This window comes from Paralichthys olivaceus, chromosome 16 (genome assembly GCF_024713975.1).
Source record: "Paralichthys olivaceus isolate ysfri-2021 chromosome 16, ASM2471397v2, whole genome shotgun sequence".
Classification (NCBI taxonomy): Eukaryota; Metazoa; Chordata; class Actinopteri; order Pleuronectiformes; family Paralichthyidae; genus Paralichthys; species Paralichthys olivaceus.
The window spans coordinates 11,654,139-11,679,697 of NC_091108.1; the positions used below are offsets into that span (position 1 = coordinate 11,654,139).

Consider the following 25,559-nt stretch of genomic DNA (forward strand, 5'->3'; position numbering starts at 1 on the left):
CAACTTGCTTAATAATGAAAATAAATTGAAATAGTGGGACAAATAGCTTTTAATCTTAATTGGGCTAAAACATTCTTGTGATTTTCATAAATGAAACATGTAATAGCCTAAGTGGAGATGATTAAGGACACACTCTCCACCAGGGGAAGTGAGAATTGCCATATGGGACATGACAGAGCAGCAGCATTATGTTTGAACCACGGGCACTGAACAAAGCCGTTTATATCGTCTCCCGGGCGGGTTGAGGCTTGGCTCTCAGAGGTCTACCACATGGGGAGCAGTACCCAAGGTATCCCGGCTGGTGGCGCTATTTCCCTTCAGTGCAGCGGACGCCGCTTCAAATAGGTCAAGGAAAAGTTTTGTGTTTTGACAATGCGTGCTGGGCGGAGCGGCGGGGCTGTGGATTGGTTGGTGAGTTTCTGCCGCCGGTCGATGATTGGCCCCGGCGCTCTAATGGGGGCTGTGAGCAGGCGATGCTGGGTCCCCCCCCCCTCAGTCAGTCCCCCCCACACTCTGCTCCTCTGATTGTCACACAGTGTTTACTACGGCTTGAAATGTGACTCACAACACAGGCTATCTGCTGGAGTACCGCGCTGACACACCGAGGGATCCTGGTTTTTTGACGCGCGCCGTGCGTCTTGGCTATTTTTTTGGGGGGGACACGCTGTTGGAGACTATGCCCTTCTCCGCCGTGACAGTGGATTTGTGTGCGCTTTTATGCGCGCTGGTCATCACGTCCTCCGCGATGGAAGGTAAATAAGATAAAAAAGAAACAAACTGGGATTATACTTGATGTGTGAGATGATGCGGGAGTTCTTCTGTCCAGTCTGCACCTTGGAGATGCTTGGTAATGTTTGTGCGTGGGGGCAACTGCTTGAGCCTCTGGCACTGGGATGCGGGGATGTGGCACACGCGGATCAGCGTGGATCACCGTGGTTATCCCTTTTCTCTCCGGCGCGGCAGTCCTCCCGCTCCGCTGCGTGCCACTGATGTTGGTGCTTGTCCACGTGAAGCGTGATTCTCTGATGTTGAAACGCGCTTTTAAATGCGCACAGTACTTTATTACGGGTCATGTATGGGCTTCAATACCTCGTTCCCCCGCTGTGTAGCACTCCTCCTTTTAAACAACAGTAGTGCCACCTATATAAACTATTTTAGATTGCTGTTATCTTATGAACAATTACGTTTTCCCCAGAGGTAAATGCGTAATTATAAGTGCCTGTCAAAGGATTCCGGTCAGGTTTTTTTTCATTAAATTGCACATTTGAAATAATATTATCACATAAGCCCCCTGAGCCTCACTCTCTGGCATTTTCAATTGCAGGACAAACTCTCTTAGATTGTGACTGGAAGTCTCTCTGTCACCTGGATGTGTTCTGGGGTGAATATATAATTTTAACTATTAGAATCAGCAACTTAAAAAAAAAGACCACCTTTTTTTTTTAGAATATCTCTATTTTTCCTCCTCCTCATCCATCCCATCCCCTTTTTTATCCCTTTGTCTTTCTCTGCTGTATCTGTCCCACTTCCTCCTCTCTTTCTCCCACACACTCATCTGGACAAGCGGCAGTGCCACTAGCAGCTAATATCTCCTCGGTTAAACATGTTTTTCATTTCCGCTGTGGGCCCCCAGGGACCAAACACTGGACTCTATAACCTCAGACATAAGCTGCTGGATGGATATCCGCAGCATCATGGATACATAGTGTCTTCTCTCATGTTATTGTACAGTCGCTCATCCCCTCCAATAAAATTACACACGTAGTACACCAGCTTCCCCCCCCGTCTGTCTGTAAAAAGCACAAACACATAGATTAGAAGCACAAATAAAATTAGTTTTCTCACATGCAGCTTTTTCTCTTTAATCATTTACAACTCGGCTCCTGGACTCTTCCCAGCTCCAGGCTGTGCCTCTGTAATTCGGTGGCGGTTTTCTTGTTTGTGCTCATCAGATTTCCGCACATGCAGCTATGGATAACCAAGCCCAGGCCCAAATTGCTACCTCTGCAAGGATTGGATATTTTCAGGTTCAAATGTTTACCCAATGTGATATGACAGCAGAAATGTCAATTCGGAGAGATGAGTGGAGGAGGAGACTGGGGAATGAAATTTCCCCTGCTAGGAGAGGGATGTGGGGTGTCTACTTAAAAAAAAATGGGATGAGAAAGAAACAGATGGGCAGGGAGTTGGCCCAAGGGTTACCTCGGTAACGAGGATGAAAGTGATTTCCTTGTTTGGGTCACTAATTGAAAGGAGGCTGTCCCATGGGCAGGTTAAAATCTGCAGTGATTTGAACTCCAATCTGTTGCTCTTTCATTTTATTTGTCGTGTGTGCGTGTGTGTGTGTGAAAGGGAGAAGGGGATCAAACTTCATCCCTGCCTCTCCCGTCACCCTTAATGTGATTACATGTCCAAATCTTTATAAACTGTCGGTGATCTGTGTGTGAATTGGTCTGTGTTTGTATCTTTAGAGGAAAGACTAGTCCTGACCATATGGACCGGAGTCTGTGAAGAATTGAATTATTTATTTGACCTCCCTGAACGTGCATATACACTCACAGTAAACACAGTACTGAGCTGATGAACTTGGGAAAGAGAATCACAAGGCAGCGAGCATGAACAAATGGACGGATAGTTGGACAAAAAGAAAGAGTTTGAGAGTTGAGGCTTGAGTGTGATGTGTTGTGTGTTTGTGTGTTACGGTGTACAGCTTGTGTGTCTCAGGATGGTGTGATGAAGGACCAAAATGGTGTGAATTTGATTATGGAACCTTGAATTTGCTGGATATAAAAGTCTAAGCTACCCAGCACACACATGCACGCAGGCACACGCGTGCAACCCCCCACACACGAAGACATGATATCTGCAAACAGGTATTAATTCACTGGCGAGTTATTGAAGGGGGGCGGAGAGGCGGAGGGGTGGAGGGGCAGTCAGGCCCGAAGCAAAGGGCCAAAACGAAGGGGAGAGCAAAGACTGGGATTTGCATGCCATTAGAAAACGAAGCATGTGCAGCGCTCTGTTTCACCCTCATTTGTCTTCCCTCTGCATTTCTCCCCATCATCTTCACCTTTTCTCTGACTTCTATCCCCCCCCCCCACCTTATTTCTCCATCCCACTCTGTCTTCCATAATTCTCTTCACTAATCTCTCCATCCCTCCCCTCATCTCTCCCTCCTCACTTCTTCATGCTCTCTCTATTTCTCGGTGGTGTGCCGATGGTTCTTGCCAACAGCAGCAGTAATTCTCCCCCTACTTACAGAGCCATTGCTTATTTCTGTTTGCCCTTAAACCAATTAGGCTTAGATAAGCCCGCTCATTTAACGGCCTGGAACCGGGTGGTGGAGGAAGGGAGGGCGGGAGGAGGAGGACGAGCGGAGGGATGAAACAGAGGTTGAAAGATAGATGGAGACCGCGGGAGATGAAAAGATGAGGCAAACAGAAGGAGGGAGGTCAGCGTTTCTGAAAAGATACAGTATGCGTGTTTTACAAATGAGTAGCCCGCGATTGAACAAGGCTGTGGACGTAAACGAACACTGGGCTGTGGCGCTCGTCTGGCACACAGTACAGATGCCTGAGACGTGCCACAACCCGAGGTGAAACAGCAGCAGCAGCCAGTCAGGGAGCGGGTGGCTGGAACACGGTAGCTTGAATAAACAATACTGATGATATTTTAAGCAACAGATAATAGTCAGAGATCAGAACCAGTGCTGACGTAGAAGAAAAGGATGAAGAAGAAGAAAGTTTGGAGGACAAAGCAAGTTCCAGTCGCTTCAGCAGCTGACTGCTTTGCGTAAGTGTTCTTGAGCAGGACATTGACTCATCTCCCAAGGCATTGTGGGATAGCCGACCCATGCACTGCTATGACCTCGGTGCTGAGAGAAGTCAGCGTATATTATTATTATTATTCTCTCATGCTGCATTAGTCATGATTTGCAAAGGCCTCATGAGACTTAACCTTGAGACAAGTGTTTGATCTCGTAGGATGTACAGTCCTGATCGTTCTCTGCTTGATATTAACGGATTCTTTTTGCATCTAACTGGACAAAGGATCACTCAGTGGGCCGTGCTTATATACAGTTTCTTCTAATCAGTGTTGTAAATATTGTTATTTTGTTGATGATTTAAGTTACAAGCTAAATCTATTGCACTTCTGATCCTTCACATGTGGCTCTCTTTGAGGTACCTTTGTTTTTCCCCCGTTAATAGGGTATTTTGGTGGTTTAGTTTTCCTAACTCTTGATGAGGATGTTTTACATTGTTAAGCCCAATGAGACAAATTGTGATTTCTAAATATGGGCTATACAATTAGATTGATTATAGACCAATTATACCAATCGGGCAAAAATTGTTCACAAGCAAAAAAAGGGCCATGCATTTACAAGTTCGTCCAGTATTTCTGATCAGGCTCAAATGATTGTGAAATGTTGTTTTCGGGGCTTAAAAGTCTGACACCAAAAGTAGTGAGGTGGACTGGCTTCTGGAGGCTATAGTGTAGTCTAGAAACAAACTGGTGTGACTGATACAACGAACATTTTACAGGAAAAGACGTGTCAGCCAAAGATCTGCAGGATGCTCACCGTGATTGTTAACATTAGATTTTGCTGCTGGCTGCCTCACTCGTGTGGTGCACTTAGAAGTGATACCTCCAGATGCTGTCACCTCCGTCAGAGAAAGTTTGCAGATTGCCTCAATAATTTTATTAAGTTCCAGTCTGGCATTCATTCTAAATCCACAATATTGCAGAAAAAGGGCTTTCGCCTTTTGTTTTGACACCAAATCATCCACTTCAACAATCCTCTTGTCATGTGGTAAGACTCCACAAGTCTGTGATGTAACTGTGCCACACACAGCTGACACTTCCAGCTGTATACAATTGTATTTTACATCCAAGTATTTACAAGAAGTATTTGCAATTTTTAATTTGAATTTGGGCACTATTGCAGATATACAAAAAGGGATCCAAATCAGTTTGATGTCTGTCTGAAACCTTGAAGCACAACTCACACTGACTACCGCTGCAAACCTAGTACCGAGTTAAGATCTCTGTGCTGCCTGATGTGTGAGTTGGGGGCGTGCGTGTGCCACCAGCTGTGCAGAGGAGACAGCCTGTAAAAAAAGTCCTGTTGAGTCTCTAATGGATGTAAATGCAAAATTGCTCCTTTCCTCTGCTCTCTCATTTGAAATGGTTGGAAAAGAGACGAATGAAAATATAGGAGCAACATTGGCACAAGGGTTCTGGGCGGCAGGGGCTGAAAAGACGTGAAGGATTGAGTGCGAGTGCTCACATGAGTGTACAAGTGTATTTTGTCTACGGGCACCACTGCTGACCTGGGACCACCTGAAGTAGAATTCAATTTTCCACTAGTTTTGTACCACCGTTCTGTGTATTGTACGTTTGGATGCCTGTGTCGTCAGCAGACTGCCATAGCCATTATGGCTGGCAGGGGTAGCAGACACTGCCTCCGCCTATAATGGAGGCTTTATTTTGCCCACAGTGAAAAGACTCCTTGGTGTTAAGGTGTGCTTACACAGCCTAGTCAGCTATGACGACCCCTAGTGCAAAGCCCTGCCTGCAGCTCATGTACCTGTGGTGCTGTAAATGTGTTCTGCTGCTTTTCCTCTGAAAGTGTTGTGCTTGTATGCAGCCAGTGTGGTTAGACTCTGTGGGCCATGCACTGTTCTTCACAACATGGTTTTTCACATACTGCAGTGGACTGTATACTGCATAACTTCTCTTTCATAATATGATCACTAGCTTCTTTCTCTCTCTGTCTCACTCTCTCTTTCTCTCTCTCTCTCTCACACACACACACACAAACACACACTGTCCCCCCTCGCAGCTCACCTTACCCAGGGACATCTGAGCTTTGGGAAGGCCAGATGGTGGAGGCAGGTTGGGGGCTTGTATGCATGTGCACATTTTTGTGTACATCTCAGTATGAGAATGAATGTTATTGACTTAGAGATTGAAAGCATTACAGCGGCATGCAGTATACAATGTGTGTTTTTTTATTTGTGTATCCGGTTCCATTCCATTCCAAACTTGAGTGTTTTCTTTTTCTATTTTCTGTTCTTCACCGTGCATCCTCCTGAGTCTTGGATACATTCCTGTGTCCAGAGATTTTGCTGTGGAGATTGGTAGCGTCAGGTTCCATCTGTTTTTGCCTCTTGCTCGGCCCTTATCAAAGCAGGTGGGTTTCTGTGGGATGAGGGCTGAGGTCTTATCCGCTCGATCTCCGGGAGAAGCAGACCCCGATGCATCAGCAACATACGAAACACATTAGAGCGCCCGAGTGAAAGTTGTGGCGCTCGTGACACAGTTCAACCACAAACTGTGTGAGTCATCTGTTTGCTGGTATAGCCAGCAAATGGCAAAGACACAATGGACACGGATACACACACCCACAGACGAGGCTTGACGTGCACAAGAGTTCAAACTTTGAGATAACCCTCCAGGCCACACCTAGTGGAAAATGGCAAGTGATTGGGCACAGCTTTCCCACCACTTAAAGATGGTGGTGTGAGAAATGTGTCTTTGCTCATTCTTTTTCTGATTCTCAGGCCTTTTCCCCTCTATTATCACCTGTCCTAGAGATTGGGTGACAGTTGTTCAGGAAGAAGAAAGTGGAGCCTCTTAGATATTTGTTGGGTGTAGAGGCGAGAAGAGGAAGCATTGATTATCAAGTCTTATTTCACACCGTTCATGCAGCCTGGCTTCTGGGACCTCTGTGCTTACAGCCCTCGTATTCATTATTTCTCCACCTCGACCCCATGGCCTCTTTAGCTCAGTCCACCTAGACCCTCCATACGTCAGCTCAGGCTGGTCCATTCATTCCTCCCTGCTATCGCTATATTTTTCCAAGAAATTCTAATTGGAGCCTGAAGAATATATTTGGGTCAGCTTTTTATTGGCTGGTATTGGTCTCTAGCTTGCTATAATGTATATAATATAATAGTACTGTCTGGGAATAATTGGGTCTCTCTGCCTCTCTCCCTCCTTCCCTCCCCTCCCTCACCTGCCTCTTCCTTCCCTAACCTTCTTTCTAGTTAAAAACAGATGCATTTGTGAAGCGTTATATGGTTTTCTTCAAGGAAAAAGTGATATATGAGCCTGTCCTTCTGAAGACGTAATAGACGCACCACAGTGAGGAACAGGAAGGGGGTAAAGAGACTATTGGGGGTGTAAGCTTTTTGTAACAAAGAGGTTCATTTATGATTGTTATAATGAGATCTGCTTTTGAGTCGGGCCCAGAATGATTTAATTTGACTTTTAAGCCCTACGGCTCAGACTTAAGGGCTGCTAGCGGGGAGGCTGGCAGATCAGAGGCCGACTAGGGGAGTGGGAGGAGGCAGGTATATAGTGCTTTTGTGACTTTCAGTGCGTGGGAAACTTTTTAAAGTCTACAATCAAACTGATAAGTACATCAGTGCAGCTCACTTTGCACACTTGATAGCTGCACCCTTCAAACTAACACTACATATCTCCATGTTTATTTAGCAAATCCCTTATTAGTACATGATATGAAGTCGCTACTGTACAGGAGAAAAAGAAAACACAACTTTGTGGCAATTTTTTGTGATTCAGCCGCCCAGAGGATGTACATTATGTTTCCAGCGCTCAGAGGAATTAAAGGCAGCACGTTAATAGGGCTGAAATTACGAACGGTGGTGGAAGCTGCTCTACTTCTGATTAAATAAAAACCGGCTCCTCCACAGGCAGTTTCTCATAGGGACTGACGTGTACACACACTCTCACACACAGGCACAGATGTGTATGTGCAAGGTCACACACACACACAAACACACACAGCTTTGATGTGTGGAAAGGAAATGAGTAGCGATGGCGAGCTAAGGGCTCGGGCCTGGGGTCTGTCCCATTATTAATGAATAAGTGCCAGTGCCTCTCCCAGGTTCAGGACATGTGGACATATTTCACCATTTGCCTGCCCTTCTCCTCACCATAAATGTAATCTCTTATTAAACACCGGGTTCTTGGCAAGAGAGGTGCAGATGGAGAGAAATTGTGCATGAATATTTGTGCCCACTGTGCGCGTGTCTGCGTCAGCCTGAGAAATGAAAATTGTGTGCCGGAGAGAAACTAAGTGCCCGCACAGTGCAAAATGGAACGCCGGCTCCTGAGAGGAACACTGATGGGCCGATAAGTAGCAAGTGGTGGGAGGACAGTTTTCGCCAGCGTAACACCGAACTCGTCTGCCAGAAAAATATATGCCTGCCCTGTAATGTCCACTTCTCTAGCTGGATGAGAAGAGACTGTGTTTTTTTGGATGTAATTAACTATTGATTTAAAGCACAAAGGGTAATAGGAAATTAGTGGAAAGCGTCTCGATGTAACAGCAGCTGCCTGGATGGCTGGAGTACAACTAGAAAACAGACAAGGTGAATGAGGCATTTTCTGCAAAGAGCCAAGGTCAAAGGTGTTTTGTTTGGCTTTTCAGTTCTGTCCTGTGAATACCAGCAAAGAGAAAAAACAAGAGTCAGACTGTGCACATTATGTTCTGGTATTTAATATTCAATATTAGTGATTAGTGATTATATTTCCTATTTGCATATTTATTATATTAATGTTTTGTTTGGATGGCAGAGCGGACAGATCCTGCCCCATGTTGACCCACTGACCTCCCCTCTCCTCCATGAATAGTGATAACAGCATAGGCCATAAGTGCTTATGTTAATGTGATGCATCCTGAGGTCACATCACAACCAAACATCCTGGAGTCATAACTCCCCAAAAATATTGAACATGTACTTTTTAAGCAGAAGAGGAAATTTTCTATGTAAGCTGCCTTTAGACATTTACTGAACTCCTGATCGGGTGAGAACGCAAATGTGAGTCAGTTGCTCTGGACAATCTCATGAGTTTTTCCTTCCTGCCCCCTCATAAAAGAGTGAGCTCATGTGAGAATACAGCAGGGTATTGTCAGGAAACATTCGCAGTAAGTGAGGTGCGATGATGTTTCTAAGGACAGATAGAAAAATGAAGAGGCGCCACAAACGTAGAAGAAGCTGAAATTTGAGAGCTTTTGGTGATGAGGGGGGAGCTGTGGCTGAGTGGTCGTCCTCCAACCATGCAGAAGTGTTCTTGGCAAGATGCTGAACCCCTAATGGCCGCTCATAGATGTTGAATGCGCTAATTGGAAGTTGCTTTGGATAAAATGTATACGTCTGTTATTAACGCATCTGACCTGGAAAATCTCCTGCTGTGATCTGAAAATCTGGATAATATCCAGACCCAATTGTCTGAGTTCATGTCTGAAAACAACTATGGAGATTTTTTTCCTCCTCTGTGTCCGTCCTCCGCCAATCCATTAGCTTTTTTTTTGGTTGGGGGCAAGTTAGAGGACAAGGATTAGGACTAATTTGTGCATGAGAACAGAGGTGAAGAGGGACAAAGAGGCATAGGGGGGAGAGGACGATGGGCCCGTATCTGCCTGCAATCTTATTTGTGCTAATGAGGTGGCTGGTGGTTCTGGCTGCTAACCCTTAAGCACACGGAGCCCTTAAGCGTGTGTATATGCCTGCATGCATCTCCCTGAATGTCTGTGGGGAATGGGATTTATGCCTCTTTATGAAAATTGTCGGCGAAAATGAACAATGTGTAGAGGATTGTTTGTTGCAGGGACTCACACCAGTGTGTTTGCTTGCCGTTAAGTGTTAGCTTTTGTGTTAATGTTGCTGGTAAATCTATGAGGGATGTCTTGATTCAACTTGTTAGCGTAGCAGTCGCAGACATACACCCCCAGCCCAGCCCCGTTCTGTAATGGGGCTCACTGAACAGTATAAAATTCATGCCCCTCTCCAATTGTTCCCTCCCTTCTCATCCCTTATTCCTGTGAAGTCTCTCCCCTCCCTGCTTCCTCCCAAGGCTGGGCATTTAAAGCAGCACGTCTTTGATGTGAGCTTCACACACTGTTAGACACCCACTCATCAGATTGACACTGATGTCTGGGCGGAGTCAGCCCATTTCTGAGTGCCGGGGAAATGAGCGGCTGGAATATACAGTTACTGCACACGCACATCTGGCATTCGGTGAGGTGGTTTGAACTGAGGCGGGAGTGGGGAATGCGGACGTGAATCAACAGATGAGCTCGTTCAGTTGCACAAATTTTTCGGTGCGGTCGCGCCGCACTCAGCAGATGATATGTCAAGGTGACAAATGTTCCCGTTAGGCTGAGCTGAATGCAATTGTGCGGCTGTGTTTTACAACTATGTCACATCAGTTTCAGAGGAAACTCTCTTAATAGCGAAAGATGCATCGTATAAGTGACGTGAGATTATTAATGTATGATATCCAGTGCTGACCTCTCTCGTCATAAATTCTCTCTAAATGCAGCCTTGAATCTTTCTGACAGGCTGGGTAAATGATGAATGATTTGTAAAGGCCTAACTAGACAGGAAATGTGTAACGAGTGCATGTACAGTGTCAATGTGGATGTTAGGATACTTAAAACTCTCTCAAATGATCAGGAGTACTTGTCTGTACCGGGTTCTTTTGAGTTTGAGGAATTTCTGACCTTACTCTGAGCTCAACTCTGCAAGCTAATCTGTGAGTGTGCAGTGTAGTATTCAGGATCGTTATGATTTGGATTTGCATAGTATATATATTTTATATTCCTTCAATTAACGGTTGTATTTAACATAAAATAATGACTTTCAATTGAGCAGCCACTCCGACACCTGTCCTGCATCATGATGTCCCTGTTGTCCGTCACACATTGTTGGTTAATGGTTTAATCGGAAAATTACACAGCCATAGTAAAGTGTGGCTAACGTGTATAATTTAATATGCTATTTGTGATCAGGCTTACAACTCATCAGGTCTCTGCATTTGCAGGTCGATGCTGCCGCCTCTGGCTGTTGTTTTTAACTGTGACAAACTGTGTAAACAGAAATTAAGAATTTAAGAAAATTCTCTGGGTCTATGTCAAAAATAGTTTGTTGAAATCCTTAACTGTGGATATTTTAGAAGTATCTTTATAAGACTAATTTGTAGTTTATCACGTTGTGGAAATTATTTTGTCAGGCATTTAATGCCTTTATATTGATGGCAACAGTAAAGACGGAGAGAGAAAATGAGTCAGACATTCAGTGAACGATACAGCTAGCCGGGAGTGAACTTGCTGCTCATTTTCCCTGTGAAAGGATATCATATCTTGCCTTTGAATGGATTACATCACTCAGTTCCTCCCAACCATGAGAGTATATCATGTTCCAGCCTGTGTTAATGTCAATACTGTGTGTGTATTACAGAAAACATCATCATGCAGGTATTTGTTGTAGTGACTCTCAGGCTCTTGTTCTCTATTCGAAGGATTTACTCTTTCCCTCCTCAGACAACACTACAACAGGTTCGGGCGATGATGAAACGACTCCTCTCTAGCTGTATTTTTTGAAAGTTGTGTGTGAGTGTGTTAAGCCGCTGCAATTTGGCTTCTCACGCTTGTTTATGTTCAAACATCTCTTTTTTTTCTAAGACCATCTAATGAAATCGTTACAAATGTTCATGTCTCCCTGTGTTTACGCTTGCCTGTGCATACATGCATGTGTTTGCATTCAAGTATTGATAGGTGAAGTATTGATACTGTGCTGGTTCAAGAACACGCACAGTAAATAAATACAATGCATTTCTAATGTGTCTGGAGCAAAAGCTCATGATTTTCCTTTCGTAACTAAATGAACAGGTTCCATTAAAATCCTAACCACCCGCCTGGTTGCCAGACATATTTATGCTTTGCAAACAATCCCACAATCAACCGTACATTTCTTTTGGGAAAGCTCCTTGATATGTTAACCTCCCTAACCCAAGGTTGAACAGAGAGACACAGATGTGTAACACTCTCTTCCTGTGATGGTTATAACTCTTGACAAGGTCACTGGGCGAGTCTGTGAGTGTGTGTATGTTTGTGAGAGCAGATTCAAGCGTGTATAAAAAATAAAAGAATCCCTCAGCCGGCTCTAAAAGGGCTCTCAGACACCTGTCAATGATTGGCTGAAAGAGAACACCTTCCCTCCGCTCTTATTGACAGTTGAAAATGTGTAGGAAGTGTGGGGAGCGATTTGCGGTTCTGCACATGTTTTCAATCAATTTGAGGCGCAGGTAATGCTTTGAAAATCATTGTCCTTTGATAAACATCATGTGGCAGCCTCTAAAAGGAAAAGCATGATGGATGGTCATAGTGCTGCTTAAAAAAACCAGAAGAGACAAAAAAGCAAACAAGAAGCCTCTCTTTCTCTCTCTCTCTCTCTCTTCTCCTGACTCTCGGTGTGACTCTGTCTGTCTGTTGCCTTGGCTCGCAAGATTGATTGTAAATCGTCCAGGATGTATGAGCGTTGCAATCATATCATGGATCACAGCATGGGTAGGGAATGACAGATGTCGCGGGCGTCCTCTGTTTATTTGAGAGGCGAGCGTGCGTCTGATGGATTGGTTGCATTCGGTGGAGACGACGATGATTTGTCATCTCCTATGTGTCTCTTTGTGTTTTGGTAAGTATTTAACAGGGTAAACAAAGGGTTTGTGCAGTGTGGAGCAATGTCAAAGTAAGCAAGAATAACTACAGATCACTTCAAGGACATTTACAGTTTGAATAACATGATAGTACACAGAGTATTATATACCCACTGTTTTTAATGCATTTTAAATATATTCGTAGCTTTTCAACTCGTTCGATATTGTATTTTTTTGGGGATCTATTGTGTCCACAGCTTTCCTACGTACAGATGATTTTTAAAATTTCCCTTATATTACATGAACATACCTTCCACATTTAACACGACACAGAGAGATGAGGCCCCTCACTATTGCTACGGGTGGTATGGGGGCTACTGTAGGAAAGGTTAAGTAAGTTCCAGTCAAGGTCATTTTGAGTGGCATATGTATCCTATTTGTGAGCCTCCGAAACCACTGAGCGGTGTAGACATGAAACAGTGTTGACAGCTCTGCTCCGCTGTGATTGCTAAAGTTACACTGGAGATTAGTTACTGGACTAAACACACCCACACACACACACACACGCACAAACACACACACACAAATACACAGGGTCCTGTGCTGTGCGCTGAACACTAGATCGGCCCATTAATATGGACAACCATTACTACACTAACCGCTCCTGATTGCTTTGCCTTTCACATCGTGGTGACATCAGCAAATTGCTAATTGACAGATAATTGCCAATAATCACAGGATGGATCTGTGAGGCTGCAATTAAAGGAGCTTTCTGCAGCATCCAGGTTCCTTATGTCAGTGTGCCTTTGTTCAGCAGGGCGGGTTAATCAAATATCTTTTCGCAAGGACATTTTTGGAAACTGATGCCGTAGATTGAAGCTCGATGACTTTTGTGTTGTGCATTTGTCTCCGAGATCTGTAGATGTCCTTTGTAAATTTGGGGGCCACTCCCTTTGCAACATGTATCATTATGTTTGCTGCTACCTCTGTGAGAGATAACAACCTGGTGCTTGTAATGGGATCCTGTCTGTTGGGAGAAGATGGAGGAAATTGCTGGGAGCAGGAATGCGCTTGACTTGCTCGTTTGGGTCAGAGAAGGAAGTGGCGGTGTGTGTTTGTGTGTGTGTATCTGTCCAAACCCTGTGTTGGCTCAGTGATAGAAAAAAATCTGAAATGTGATATGAATATCCTCTCCATTCTTCCATGAAAGTACCTGAAAGAAAACCCTGAAGGGGGCCCATTTAGGCTCGCTCTCAGACAATACAGTACAATGCCCCTGATGACAGCCAAACTGGGGGAGGAAATGGCCCTGCTAGGACCAACATAATAGCGGAATATTCTGAAAGTCACAGAAGGGATTTATGTAAGATTTTTTTTACATTCAGTGTGTCTGTGTTTCTGTGCGGTGTGTCTGTGTGGGGTGTGTCGGACATGCTGACCCTCTTTTCTGTATGTACATGACAATCTGTGATGTGCTGGATGTGTGAATTGGAGCCTTGCCTAGCCTGTCAATCAGATGAAGAGATCATTAGAGGTGTGACACTCAAATCTCTCATCTCTCTAATCAGCTGTCATACTTACAATGCCAGCTTCTACATGTGCCTGTGTCCAGCTGCCAAATGCAAGTTCATAAGCTTGAGCTGCATGCACAGGAATATAAACTGAATTTTGTTCAGGTGTATTTCTCACAGTGAGTCTCACTTGGTTGTTCCTTCTTCCAAAGATATTTTAGCAGGAAAGAAATGACTTCAACATGGGGTCCATATGGACCCCATGTTGAAGTCATGCTGCTCTCTAACAGTGGGGGAATGGCAATTAGCGCTACATTTGCTGAGGATGGCATGGAACCAGAGACCTGTCACCTTTGGTTCACAGCTCTGTCTTTGAAGACATGCAAGTCTGTGTGTGTGCGTGCATGCATGTGTGTGTCTGTGTGCATGCATGTGTATCAGCATGCACAAGGGAAGGGGAAATCATATCAAGGCACCTGCTACACAGCAGGGAACAGGACTCTCTCACTGAGAAAGTGTGTTTGTGAGTGTGTGCACGTGTATATGCATCGCAAAGGGGGATGGGCAGGGTATAGCTGTGGCATATTGTGTGTGATCAGAGGCACAGCAGCCTCTAAATGCATGCAGTTACTTGTAATCAATGTTACCACATTTCCCTTTGGGTATGCTAATGTATTCTAAAATGCAAATGCTTTTCAACAGAACACCCTTAAGTTGTATCATATGAGTGAATGAGCGATCATGCATACAGTGATGATCAGATGGAAATCTGCTTGAAGAATGTCATGCAGCATCTTGGGAAAACTAATTCCCACACACAGTTACTGGGATGTTGGATTGCACGTCTGCTGGCATATGGATTCCGTAGGTGGCACGGATTGCATCATGTTTGTCAGTTATCTGATCACAGTTTAAAAGTCCCTTTGATCTCCATAGTGAGAGACTGATGTGACACAAAATGGTCGGCAGCACACTGAGGCAGCGGGTAATCTGTGTCTCTGATAGGACAGACTCCAGTCGCCCCTGGAGACTGGTTGTTGCATGCCCATGCTTTGAAACCCCTCATGATCACTGAGCGTCTAGATGTCATCATTTGACTGCAAGAACATAAAGAAAAGAATTCCTCATCTGTTGTCTCACTGACATTTTGACATGATTATTTTTGTGTTTAGTTGATTTTCTTTTCTATGGTGATGTGAACACCTTGGTTATGATTTGCATGATGACATTAATCATCATGCTCTTGTAATAATGAGTTGTCCTAAATACAAAAGTGAAGAGTTAAATCCAGCGACCATAAACCTCAGATCTGGAAATAACATCCGCTCTGAGGGATCCAATCACACGTGGTCTGAACCCACCCAAAAATGTGTGTTGAATGCGTCCTGAGAACCAATCTCTCAAACCCCATTCGCAGGTGGTCAGGGTCACATGTGGCCACATTTTTCTGGCTTTGAGAATGCACATGCGTCCTGAAGGAATGCCCACTCAGTTGATCTCTGACCTGCTCCTCTGACACACCGAGACAAACAGTGTATACTCAGGCTGGGTAGCAACAACATAATTTGGTCTTCACAAACAGAAATGACGTATGTGATTATTTGCATAAAGAGCTGGAAAGTGACATCTGATGACAGCAGACACATTCAGGGCATATTTTTATATCTGGTGTGAACAGGCAAACTTAAAGCTGTTCACTTGTGATCTGATCTCTCAGGACAGATTCTAAAACCAGGTCTGAACAGGTCCCTTGATTCAAGTCTGCCCAGGGATCTGCGTGTTGCAACACAAACAAGTAATTCAACTTATCTCGCACAGTGAGAACCTCCAAGATCGCTGTTATCACATTGTGTGTACAAGCTTTTTTTTTTCTCATGTGATTAACACACGTGGCACAAAGGGTCATGTATTCACACACTGCCTGGATTAGTGTGGTCCATTTGAAGTAGACTCAATTCATTTTCAGTTTTCTTTCAATATATTATATTATATTTAATATACAATTTTGTTTTCCTACTTATATTATATTTATACTTGCAAAAAACTCACCAGAGCAAGTTCCTTGTACATGTAAACCTGCCTAGCAATAAATCCAGATTCTGATGTGTTGTTATCAGCCTCAATCAATAATCCTCCCTCCTTTTATCCCTCTCTCTCTCTCAGCCATTAGAGTGCCAGGTTGTATAACATGTTGACTGGCTTGGTACTTACAGACAGTTGACAGTTGCTCATACTTTGGAATTAGCTTTGTGTGGGGAAGTGAATGCACATGTTTTTCAGATAAATTTGCCCACTTCTGTGTCTGTGAGTGTGCGTGCTGACGACAGGGCCCACGCTTCTTAAATTAGCCTTGCTGCCTGGCCCCTGGGGAAGGCATGGATGTGCAGATATAGAACCCGCAATAATCCCTGCCTTCGTTCCCTATAGTATCGACACTGTGCTAGTCCCGATCCTGTGCCTCCAAGTCAGAGTTAACTTATCCCACAAACAACAAAAGCAAATCTGGAACCAGGGCCCGGCGCCACTTTCAGTGTTTATCATGGAAATGCTGTTCCCTTTTTAGTCTTGGAGGATAGTTTGCGTATAGAGAAGCAATAAAAAAAAAGGTTTTGCCTGTGCTTCATTTTTGCAGAATTTCCTGTGCTGTTGCTTTTAAGATATTGGGTTTCTTTATGGTATTAAGTTGTGTTGAGGCTACAAAATATTTACATTCAGTGTCAGCGCTCCAGTTATTTATTCACAGAATAAAAACGTGCAGGGCTACTGTCAGCACTTTGACTTGTAGTAACTTTAGAAGTTTGTTAGAGACAGTCCATCACAAAAGAAGGTTTTTTCAAGTCAAATGATTTTGAAAACTATCTGTGTGGTAATCTGAAGGTTGTATGTGTGGCACTAGTGTGTATTGTGTCCCCATGTGACGATATTAAAGAGAAGTTAATGAGTTCTCCTGTCTGCTTCGCTCATTTTTCCTCCCCTCCCCATTTTGCCTGAGCGCCATCTCTTCTCCATCCTGTCACTCTAATATCCCTCACATCCCTCTAACTACATGCACATTGTCAAGTGTGCTCCCTTAACCTTGTAAGTAAATTACAAAACTGAGACAGTGCATCGGGGAGTTAAACTATAAAACTAATCCCAATCTCTGTTGCCCTTTTCTCTCTCTTTCTCTCTCTCTAGATGTCTGTTAGAAACTCTTCTTTATCATTGTCTGCTGGTTGGATTTTCATGCTAATTCAAGCAGATCTGTCTAACTAATGCTGATCACAGATGTTCTGTCCCCAGTGTTGGTGTGTGCGTTGCGCTTGCGTGCATGTGTGTGTTTGTTCATTTGCGTTTCTAATACCACAGCATTTGATTCCCTTGATGTTCAAAGATCCTCCAACAACAAAGTATACATTTTCTTGCTTTTGGAAATAAGGTCTCTCCAAATCAAATAGCTGTAGCAGTGGTGATATCAGTGATACTAATACATTTCTACAGCAACTCAGCCTCCAGTGTTTTACTGTGAAGCTTGAAATGGAGCGCTCTCGCAGTCTCTCATGTTTCACCGACTTCAGCTGCTCGGCCATCATGCAGTTGGTTGTGCGGGACTAAAACGCTGGAGTATCCTCACAGTAAGTGAGGATGATGGGTCGCTCTTTGCATAATTTTGTAACTTGAGGAGGAAGAATAGCCCACGGTCAGAGGAAGAGAGGCAGGAAGCAGAGAAGAGGACAAGGTAGACAAGGACAAAGACAAAGAGGGAGCCATGTTATTCTTTCGCTCCCTCCTGTTGCACAAAGAGCAGCGAGTGACCTGACATGCTAGCGAAATAGTGCTCCACCGCTGTAGCATCAATCTGCTTGTCCTATTGTGCAGAAGCAGGAAGAGAACAGCAGCATGAACATGTACAACATTTTGTCATTGCACTTTTTGCACAGTCGCTCCTCTGCATTTGTCACTGCACAAAGAAAGAAGATATGATGGCGAACATGCACAGAAACGGAACCAGTGCTCCTGCTTCACTCTCAAAAACAACTGGGACATGAAAACAGAAGGTATTGCTTAGGGGAAAACAAGGGTATTCGCTCAATGTCCACGTCTCGTGTTTTTCCTTCTTATTTCCAGACCCATTTTTTTAGAGCTGCACATGAATGAACAAAGATCTATCCCTATGTTCTTGCACCACAAGACCATGTCATCTGATTCCATTCCAGTCTTTATACTGGATGCTTTCCCTCCCAACTCCCGCTGGATGCAGCCATCTGGGCTTTTGATCCGGTGGAAATACTCTGACAGGACAATTTGAGGGGCCAACGGGAGAGAGATGACATTGTATTGCGGCAAAACCATGGTGGGGACCTGCAGGGGGGCTCCACCACAAGTCGGGGGGGGGGGGGGGCGATTGTCTTAAAAAGGCAGGAGGACACTGTAGCTATCTGGAAGATCTATAGAGTGTGATGTGACTGACATGGAATGTCATTTGTTGGATCCTCACTGGACCGGGGGGGGGGGCTGACACATCTGTGGCAGACGGCCAAATCACCACTGATTTACGCAACCCCACCAACTACAAGGGGGCTTGCCCAGTCACCCAGCCATTACAGAAGATGTATTGTGAGGGGTAGAACAGTATCAAAAAACAATCACTCACTGAGACACACACACACATGCACACACGCACACACACATGATAAGATGATCTATGATGAGTGGGTTAAAGTATCTCTAGCCACAAGTCATGTTTGACATGTACACATTTTCCTCACACGCACAGTAACAGACATCGCTTGCCTCTGGTGACAGATACTGTATTTGTTAAGAGAAAGCCATTATTGCAAATAAAACAAGCACGGTGCTCGTCTGGGCTGGTTCTACCTGCATGTTAAACATTTAGTAAAACCTCAACATGTTCCCCTGCTGATCGCCATCACAGTGCTGCAGTTCAAGGCACAGCCAATGATAGCTGATAGAATGAAAATGAATGAAATAGAGAGGTGCAGACCGGGGAAAAGACGGGGGAGAGGGGGTTAAGTAATTGAGAAACCAAGAGAGAATCAGAACATTTAGGTGTAAAATGGAGGGGTAAGAAATAAGTGGTTTGGAAGTTAAGATTGATAGGAGAAAAGAGCTGATCAACCATGGAGAAATTGAGGGCAGTGATTTAGAAGAGAGGAGATGAGGCGATGTCATTCTCACTGAGTAGCTATTACAAAGGTAGCAGGGTCTGCGGGGACTCGGAGGGTGTGTGAGGGACTTCTTGCTGCTCATCTTGATAAACCTCTTCATCCCTGGTGTATAAATACAGAATTTCATTCAGCCACACTCAGTTGGGTTTGATTATTTTTTCTAAAGCCGCATGTTCATTATGCTCAAGCAGAGGAGTAGTGGTGTGTTACAGTGCAGAATAAAACCAGAGAATCTTTGAATGTAACTTGGAAACTGAGGGATTTATCTCACCATGCTGGTTTTAAAGCCGACTTGCAAGTTAACAGAGTTCCGGTCTCATTTGCCTGGAGATGCATTCATCTTTCACTCTTCTTACTTCTTACAAGGTTTAGCAGAATCTCTCTTCTCATTTAGGAAGCTCCTCAAACTTGCACATGCAGCCCAATGTAAACAACCCAATTAGCGGTGAGGTTGACAAAAGAGGAGGGCTGCTTGGCTGGGGCCATCTGGCTGGGCCTGGCCGTCTGATCTATAGGTCTCTTGGTTTGCCAAGCCCACATGTTTTACATTGTCTCACAAGCAGGGGAGTACGAGTCAGGCCGGAACCTGCTGCTTTCACCAAAACAAATGTAGGGGACTAAACCTGCGTGGGAGTATATCAATTTGGATACATGTTCACACACACAAATCTACGTTCTCTCGCTCTCTGTTATTCACACTCTTCTTCTTCATCATCATCTTCTTCTCTCTTTCTCTCTCTCACACTCACACACACACACACACACACACCCACACAGAAAAAAATAATTAGGGTTGGCACGGCAGCAGCAGCCTCATTCTAATAAATCTCCCCATTATCTAAAGTGATTGGTGGACACAGAAGCTCATTTCCTGTCTCAGAGTTGAGAACCGAGGACAGACGGCTATTAACCCCATGTTTCCTGTCCTGCCAAGTGCCTGCTCTTCATTTCCATTTGCGTGTATAGTAAGAGAGGTCATCAAAAGAGAATGACCTAAATAAAAATCTGAATTTTTCTTCTCATAAAAAAAATTGCATGGATAATTATACATTGCTATGGCACATGAGTCTTTTTAATTTAACTTTAAGTACCAAATAGCCCATTTTGATGTAGTCAAGTCATTTAAATGTCAACTTCCACTGACATTTAGCACAAATGTGGATGAGACAGAGTCGTCCTTTCCTGCACATCACTGGGCACCATCATCTGTGTTCATTCGTCAGCATTGTACTTTGGGGCGAGAGTACCTGCCAGAAAAAAAAGTCACTGCTCCAAACTGCAGCCAGAGTCTTTGGCTGTGGAGTGGACACCAGCTGGACTGAATGGACCATTGTGAAACAGACTCAATAGCAGGTCATAGAGTGGCGACCCAGAAATTTGCTGAAGTAAAGTTTTGAGTCGTAACAATGTTGTGGGCAAGATGAAATATTCGTGCATGATAGGGGGAAGTTTAGAGCAAAACCATTTCCTTTTCCTGTTCCATAATGACATCACAAGTATCTAGGGAGCCAGCAGAGCACCTGTGTCCCTTCTCCGTGACAACTGTGCTCGAGGCCTATGGGTGATGGAACACATAGATGAGGCGGGCTTGCACAACTGGGCTTACACATGCACACACTTTGATTCGAAGAAAAAAAAAAAGGACTTTGAGGCCAAATAAATCACACAACATGAAGTCTGGGGTGAGAGCCCCTGATGAGATATGGAGCCTACAGAAATAGGCCATCACAGACCCCATTCCTCCTAGCCAGCACCAGAGTTAATGGCTTTCAGATCTCTGGGTGCCTCTCTGACTCTTTCTGTGTTAGTAGGTTTGTCTTTGTTATCTCACAGCTGTTATCTCTGCTTTACCAATTCTATGTTCTCTGCTGGACGGCCACTGTTAGCGGCTGCTCGGTGCTTTGGCTTAATGAATGCTTTGCCATGTTGCGGGCTGTTTGTTCAAAATAAACCGAGGGCCTGTTTAGGTCCCTCGTCTGTTTCAGAGATAAAGTGTTTATTTTGCAATAGAAAGAAGAACTGGAACTGAAGAGGGGAGAGGAGAAGGATGGAGCCAGGAAGGGGAAGTCAGGACAGGAGTGTAGACAGAAGAGAGAGGGTTGACTTTTACAGTCATGCTGGCAGAGAGTCAAGTGAGATCAGTGAGGCAGAATAATATGGGCTGAGTGTGGCGGGTTGAAATGTGCCTTTCCGAGTGTGTGTGCATGCACGACCCACGATTCTCTATGTTGAAGGCTTTACCTGAATTTGCTCCAAATGAGTGGCTGAAGAACTTGGTGTCAGATTTTATCCAACAGACTGTCTGGGCGAAACACACAGATCCACTAACTGGTCTGGAACTTACATGATCTACTTTGGTAGAATGTTTTTTCTCAAGAATATATAATCGTGTTTTGAATACTATGGCACTGAGGACATGGACAGCAATAGATAAGTAGCTTTCATTGAATAAAGTGATTAAGTCAAGCATGGATTCACAGCATAAAGCATCTAGCTGTGTCAAGGTCACATACACAGGTTTTAATGTGGACATACACGCACTTTTACATGGGCGCCTATTCATTCACATCTCCGAATATGGGGTTGCCAGGGGCAACGCAGACCCCACAGCATCCTCACGCTCACCCTACAGCAGCCAAATATCCAGCACCATTAACCTCATCATTGCAACATAATCAGCCGCAGATGAAGCCACCACTAAATCGAGGCAGCCTTCGAGGCACAATTAGAAATGTTAATTAAATGTTGCTCCATCTTGCATTGGCTTGACACATAATGCAAAACCATCATTTGGGGCTATGCAGAATGAGCTTTCCCACTTCTCTGTCATTGAGGATCCGTGGCACTCATGCTATAGATCACGGAAAGGCGACCGTCTGAGACTGCAGCAGATGATTTCACAGAGCAGTTTAATTAGCAGAAATAATCAAGTGTTGCCTTTGGTTGCAATGGAAACCTGCATAGTCCAGCTCTTGTTGCTGTTTCTGTGGAGTTGGTGTTTCGTGGCTTGGCCCGAATTTCTACCATCAGATGTTTTTATTCTGGATGTTTTGAAGTGCATTATAACCTTGTTTATCTTTTTGTTATTGATGTGTCTGTGCAGCTAAAGGCAGAATGGCGCTTGGGTGTGTGCATGAGCTTGTGCACTTTGTGTCAGGGTCTGTGTCTACAGATAGAGATAAGTGCCTTAAGAGCACCCATCATTCACCAAAGTCAACTGAAAGCAGCCAGGTCTCAAAATGTTATGTGGCCATTTTAAAGTGTTAATATAACTGCTAATGGCTGATAGAAATAGCAACCCCAGAGTAAATGTGTGTTTGCATCCGTGGGCGATCGAGCATGCAAAAGTGACCTGAGAGAGAGGGTCAGCCTCCTCTTGCACTGTTCTTGGCTCAGCGAGAGGTCTGAAAATGAATCCATATCTCAAGCCATCTGCACCGAGGAGGAATGCAGAGACATCAGCCCTAAATGTATTGGACAGATTGGACCTTCTAATACCATTAGATGCTGCCAGCAAGAGACTCAGCAAGAGTAAGACTGCAGCTTGTGTTTGTGACTGGTCTGATTTAGCTATACCCACAAATTAAGGGAGCCTAAGAATGGCAGGAGAGAGTAAACAGGAATAAAAACTAACTCCATTTAGACTGTGCCTAAAACAGACCTGCACCAAAGATGTTAAGAAGACTCTGGACCGCGTGTGTGCGTGTGTGTGTGCGTGTGCATGCGCGCTGACCAACTCTCCAGAAGACTGGGTCATTTAAAGAGGATTAGAGGAAGTATGGTAATGGACTGTTCACAGTAAATTATACTGTGCCACCCACACGCGTTCCACACCTACATGGAAGTCTCATAGTGGCCAGCACACACTGCATACACACACATGCACAAAGACAATTGTAGCAGTGTGTGTGTGTGTGTGTGTGTGTGTGTGTGTGTGTGTGTTTGTGTGTGTGTTGGGGGGGGGGGGGGGTGAATCCATTCCCAGCTCTAATCCGCCCATTCCTGTTGGCATGAAAGACGGGGATTAACAGACGAAAGGTGAACATGGAGAAAAGGCAGGGCCGGAAAAGTACACAGGGAGCGGGAGATAGTATTCCGGAACTGCTGCAGGATTCTTCCCCGGCTGCTGTGGTGAATGCAGATGAGCAGTCTCTTTGTATGAGGCTAAATCCTCTTATTGATCTGCAGATTAGGTGCTGTCCTCTTACCTTTTTAAACTCCCCAAACTTTTTGGAGACACAATCTAAGGGAAGCCTGTGCAGGATTGGGATGGCTAAAGAAATTGTCAAAAAGCTGTGATAGGATTTATTTGAATTTTGATGTGTCTTTTCAATATCAAAAGGGAGACACTCCTACCTTAACAATGCGGGGCATAATATTTATTTGCTTTCTGGTAGAGAATTAAATGAAACATGAAAATAATAAGGTATTAAATACAACCAGCAGCGGGTTTGGTTCGCTTAGCTTAGCACTGGACCCAGGAGGAAACAGTTAGCTTGGCTCTCGCAGGCAGATTATGTTTCATTTAGACAGTTGAGCTGTTTCCTCCCATTTCCAATCTTTGTCAGAAGCAAAGCTTAATGGCCTCATATTTAAGAGATATGAGAGTGGCATCAATCCTCTCTGCCAGAGACCTAAAAAGGTCAAACTATCCCTGTAAAAGCCAAATTTGAACAAATGCCCTGTTCTGTTCTCTGATCTATGCCTGTACAATTGCTAACTGTTGGAAATGTTCTTTCACTGAGCGAGTTTGCCATCAAACAAACATGATGAGAGTCATAAGTAAAATTGCCCTCCTGTCTGTAATGCAGCACTGCACAAGCTGCTCACATCTATAGGGATGGTTCCTGCAACAAGTGTTTCTACTCAACACCCACGGGAGAGGATCTCCCCCACTAGGAGATGAAAGCAACATTTTGGTTCATTAGACAGTGATCATTTCAAAGTAATTACATTATCAGCCAATGTTTTGATGCTCTATCTTTTTCTCTATCTCTGTCTGCTGTTCTCTTTGACCTCCATTCATCCAGCCAGTAATAACATACCAATTTTCTTGACAAAACCAAATGGGATGAGGGTTCAACAACCAACTGCAAGTATACATGGTTGACACCAGTAATAAATACCTATATTTAGGACTGAAAGACATTGCCAAAAATTATATCAAGATAAAAGGTTTGTATCAGTCGACACAATGTGAAAAATGCAGCATAAATGGTGCTGTCTCAGCCCATCGTGACATACATGCTTATCTGCATAACTTCAGGCTTTTAAAGATCTGCTCCTCTCTTGTCTCGCCCAAGTAATTATTTGAAACTTACTGGTGTGGCATTGTTGTGATAGAAGGCCCTCCCATGTCTGTGCTGCAAAAAAAATGGGCACAATTTTGCATCACTGCATGAAAGGCTGCAAGCCAGTTATCTGAGTGATGAGTGGCCATGGTGGAAAATTGAGGGCGGCTGCTTTTAGCCTAGCTTTGTGTCCCAGGCCTCATCTACTGAGGTATGGAAGACACGGAAATAACACAAAGGGAAAATGTGTTAACAAAGGAGTGAGACGACCACCATCTGGCGCACTGAGGAAACGAGACAACACTCATTTGTTGGATGCCTTTAAACACAGTTAAATATTAATTAGAATGAGTAGTTTTCACTGGACAAACATGATGCTGGTTTTAGGATTCTATTTTAGATTACTTAGTTATACTCTGGTGTTTGAAGCTGAGAAAAAATATCCACCGTGAGATGTAGCTGCGCCCACACTTCAGTGTGTGTGTGTTATGTCTGTGAGAGAGAGAAGGTTTGTGTGTTTGTGTCTGAGTATGTGAGATTGCGTTGTTGTGTGTGTGTGTTTGTGTGTGGCCTTGCACACATGAGCGTCTAAATGGTTTCCTTTCCACAACAAAACAAAGTTAATTGCTTCAATAACTGATATTAATTGCAAATTACCCACCATTGGTTGTCTGTGACTCTCAATTTGGAGTCCTATGAGTTCATATATCAGCTCTGTGCTCTGTGTTGTTGTTGTTGTTGTTGTAAATGGTTATGTTAATGGGTTTATTCTCGCTGTCCTTAAAGCTCACACACACACACACACACACACACACACACACACACACACACACACACACACACACACACACACACTCAAGCACAGACACACAAGTTGTTTCAGGAATACTGATACGAGTTTGCTTTTCTCGTCCTTGTCCACACTTTGCCCTGAAAGCAATTTAATTGCTCTTAATTTGACATTTGAATGGTTGGATATTCGTCACACTTGCTTCGTCTTTCGTGTCCCTGTCACTTAACCAAACAGTCCAAAAGATGGATGCACTGCACGGCCCCTTTGTGGCTGTGCTGACATCCCTACAGAGGAAGACAAAATGACAAAAACAACAGAAACCTCTCAG

The 25,559-nt window shown here is 44.2% G+C and overlaps 1 protein-coding gene across 4 annotated transcripts in view; it reads left to right on the forward strand.

Moving 5' to 3' along the window:
- The first annotated feature begins 495 nt into the window (after window positions 1-495).
- Window positions 496-25,559, forward strand: part of LOC109646353 (ephrin type-B receptor 1-B) — a 149,698-nt gene continuing 124,634 nt past the window's right edge. For all 4 annotated transcript variants that reach the window (XM_069511283.1, XM_069511285.1, XM_069511284.1 and 1 more), the window contains exon 1: window positions 496-752. In XM_069511283.1, the coding sequence (XP_069367384.1) occupies window positions 677-752 (76 nt within the window). In that variant the 5' untranslated portion in view covers window positions 496-676. The remainder of the gene's footprint in view (window positions 753-25,559) is intronic.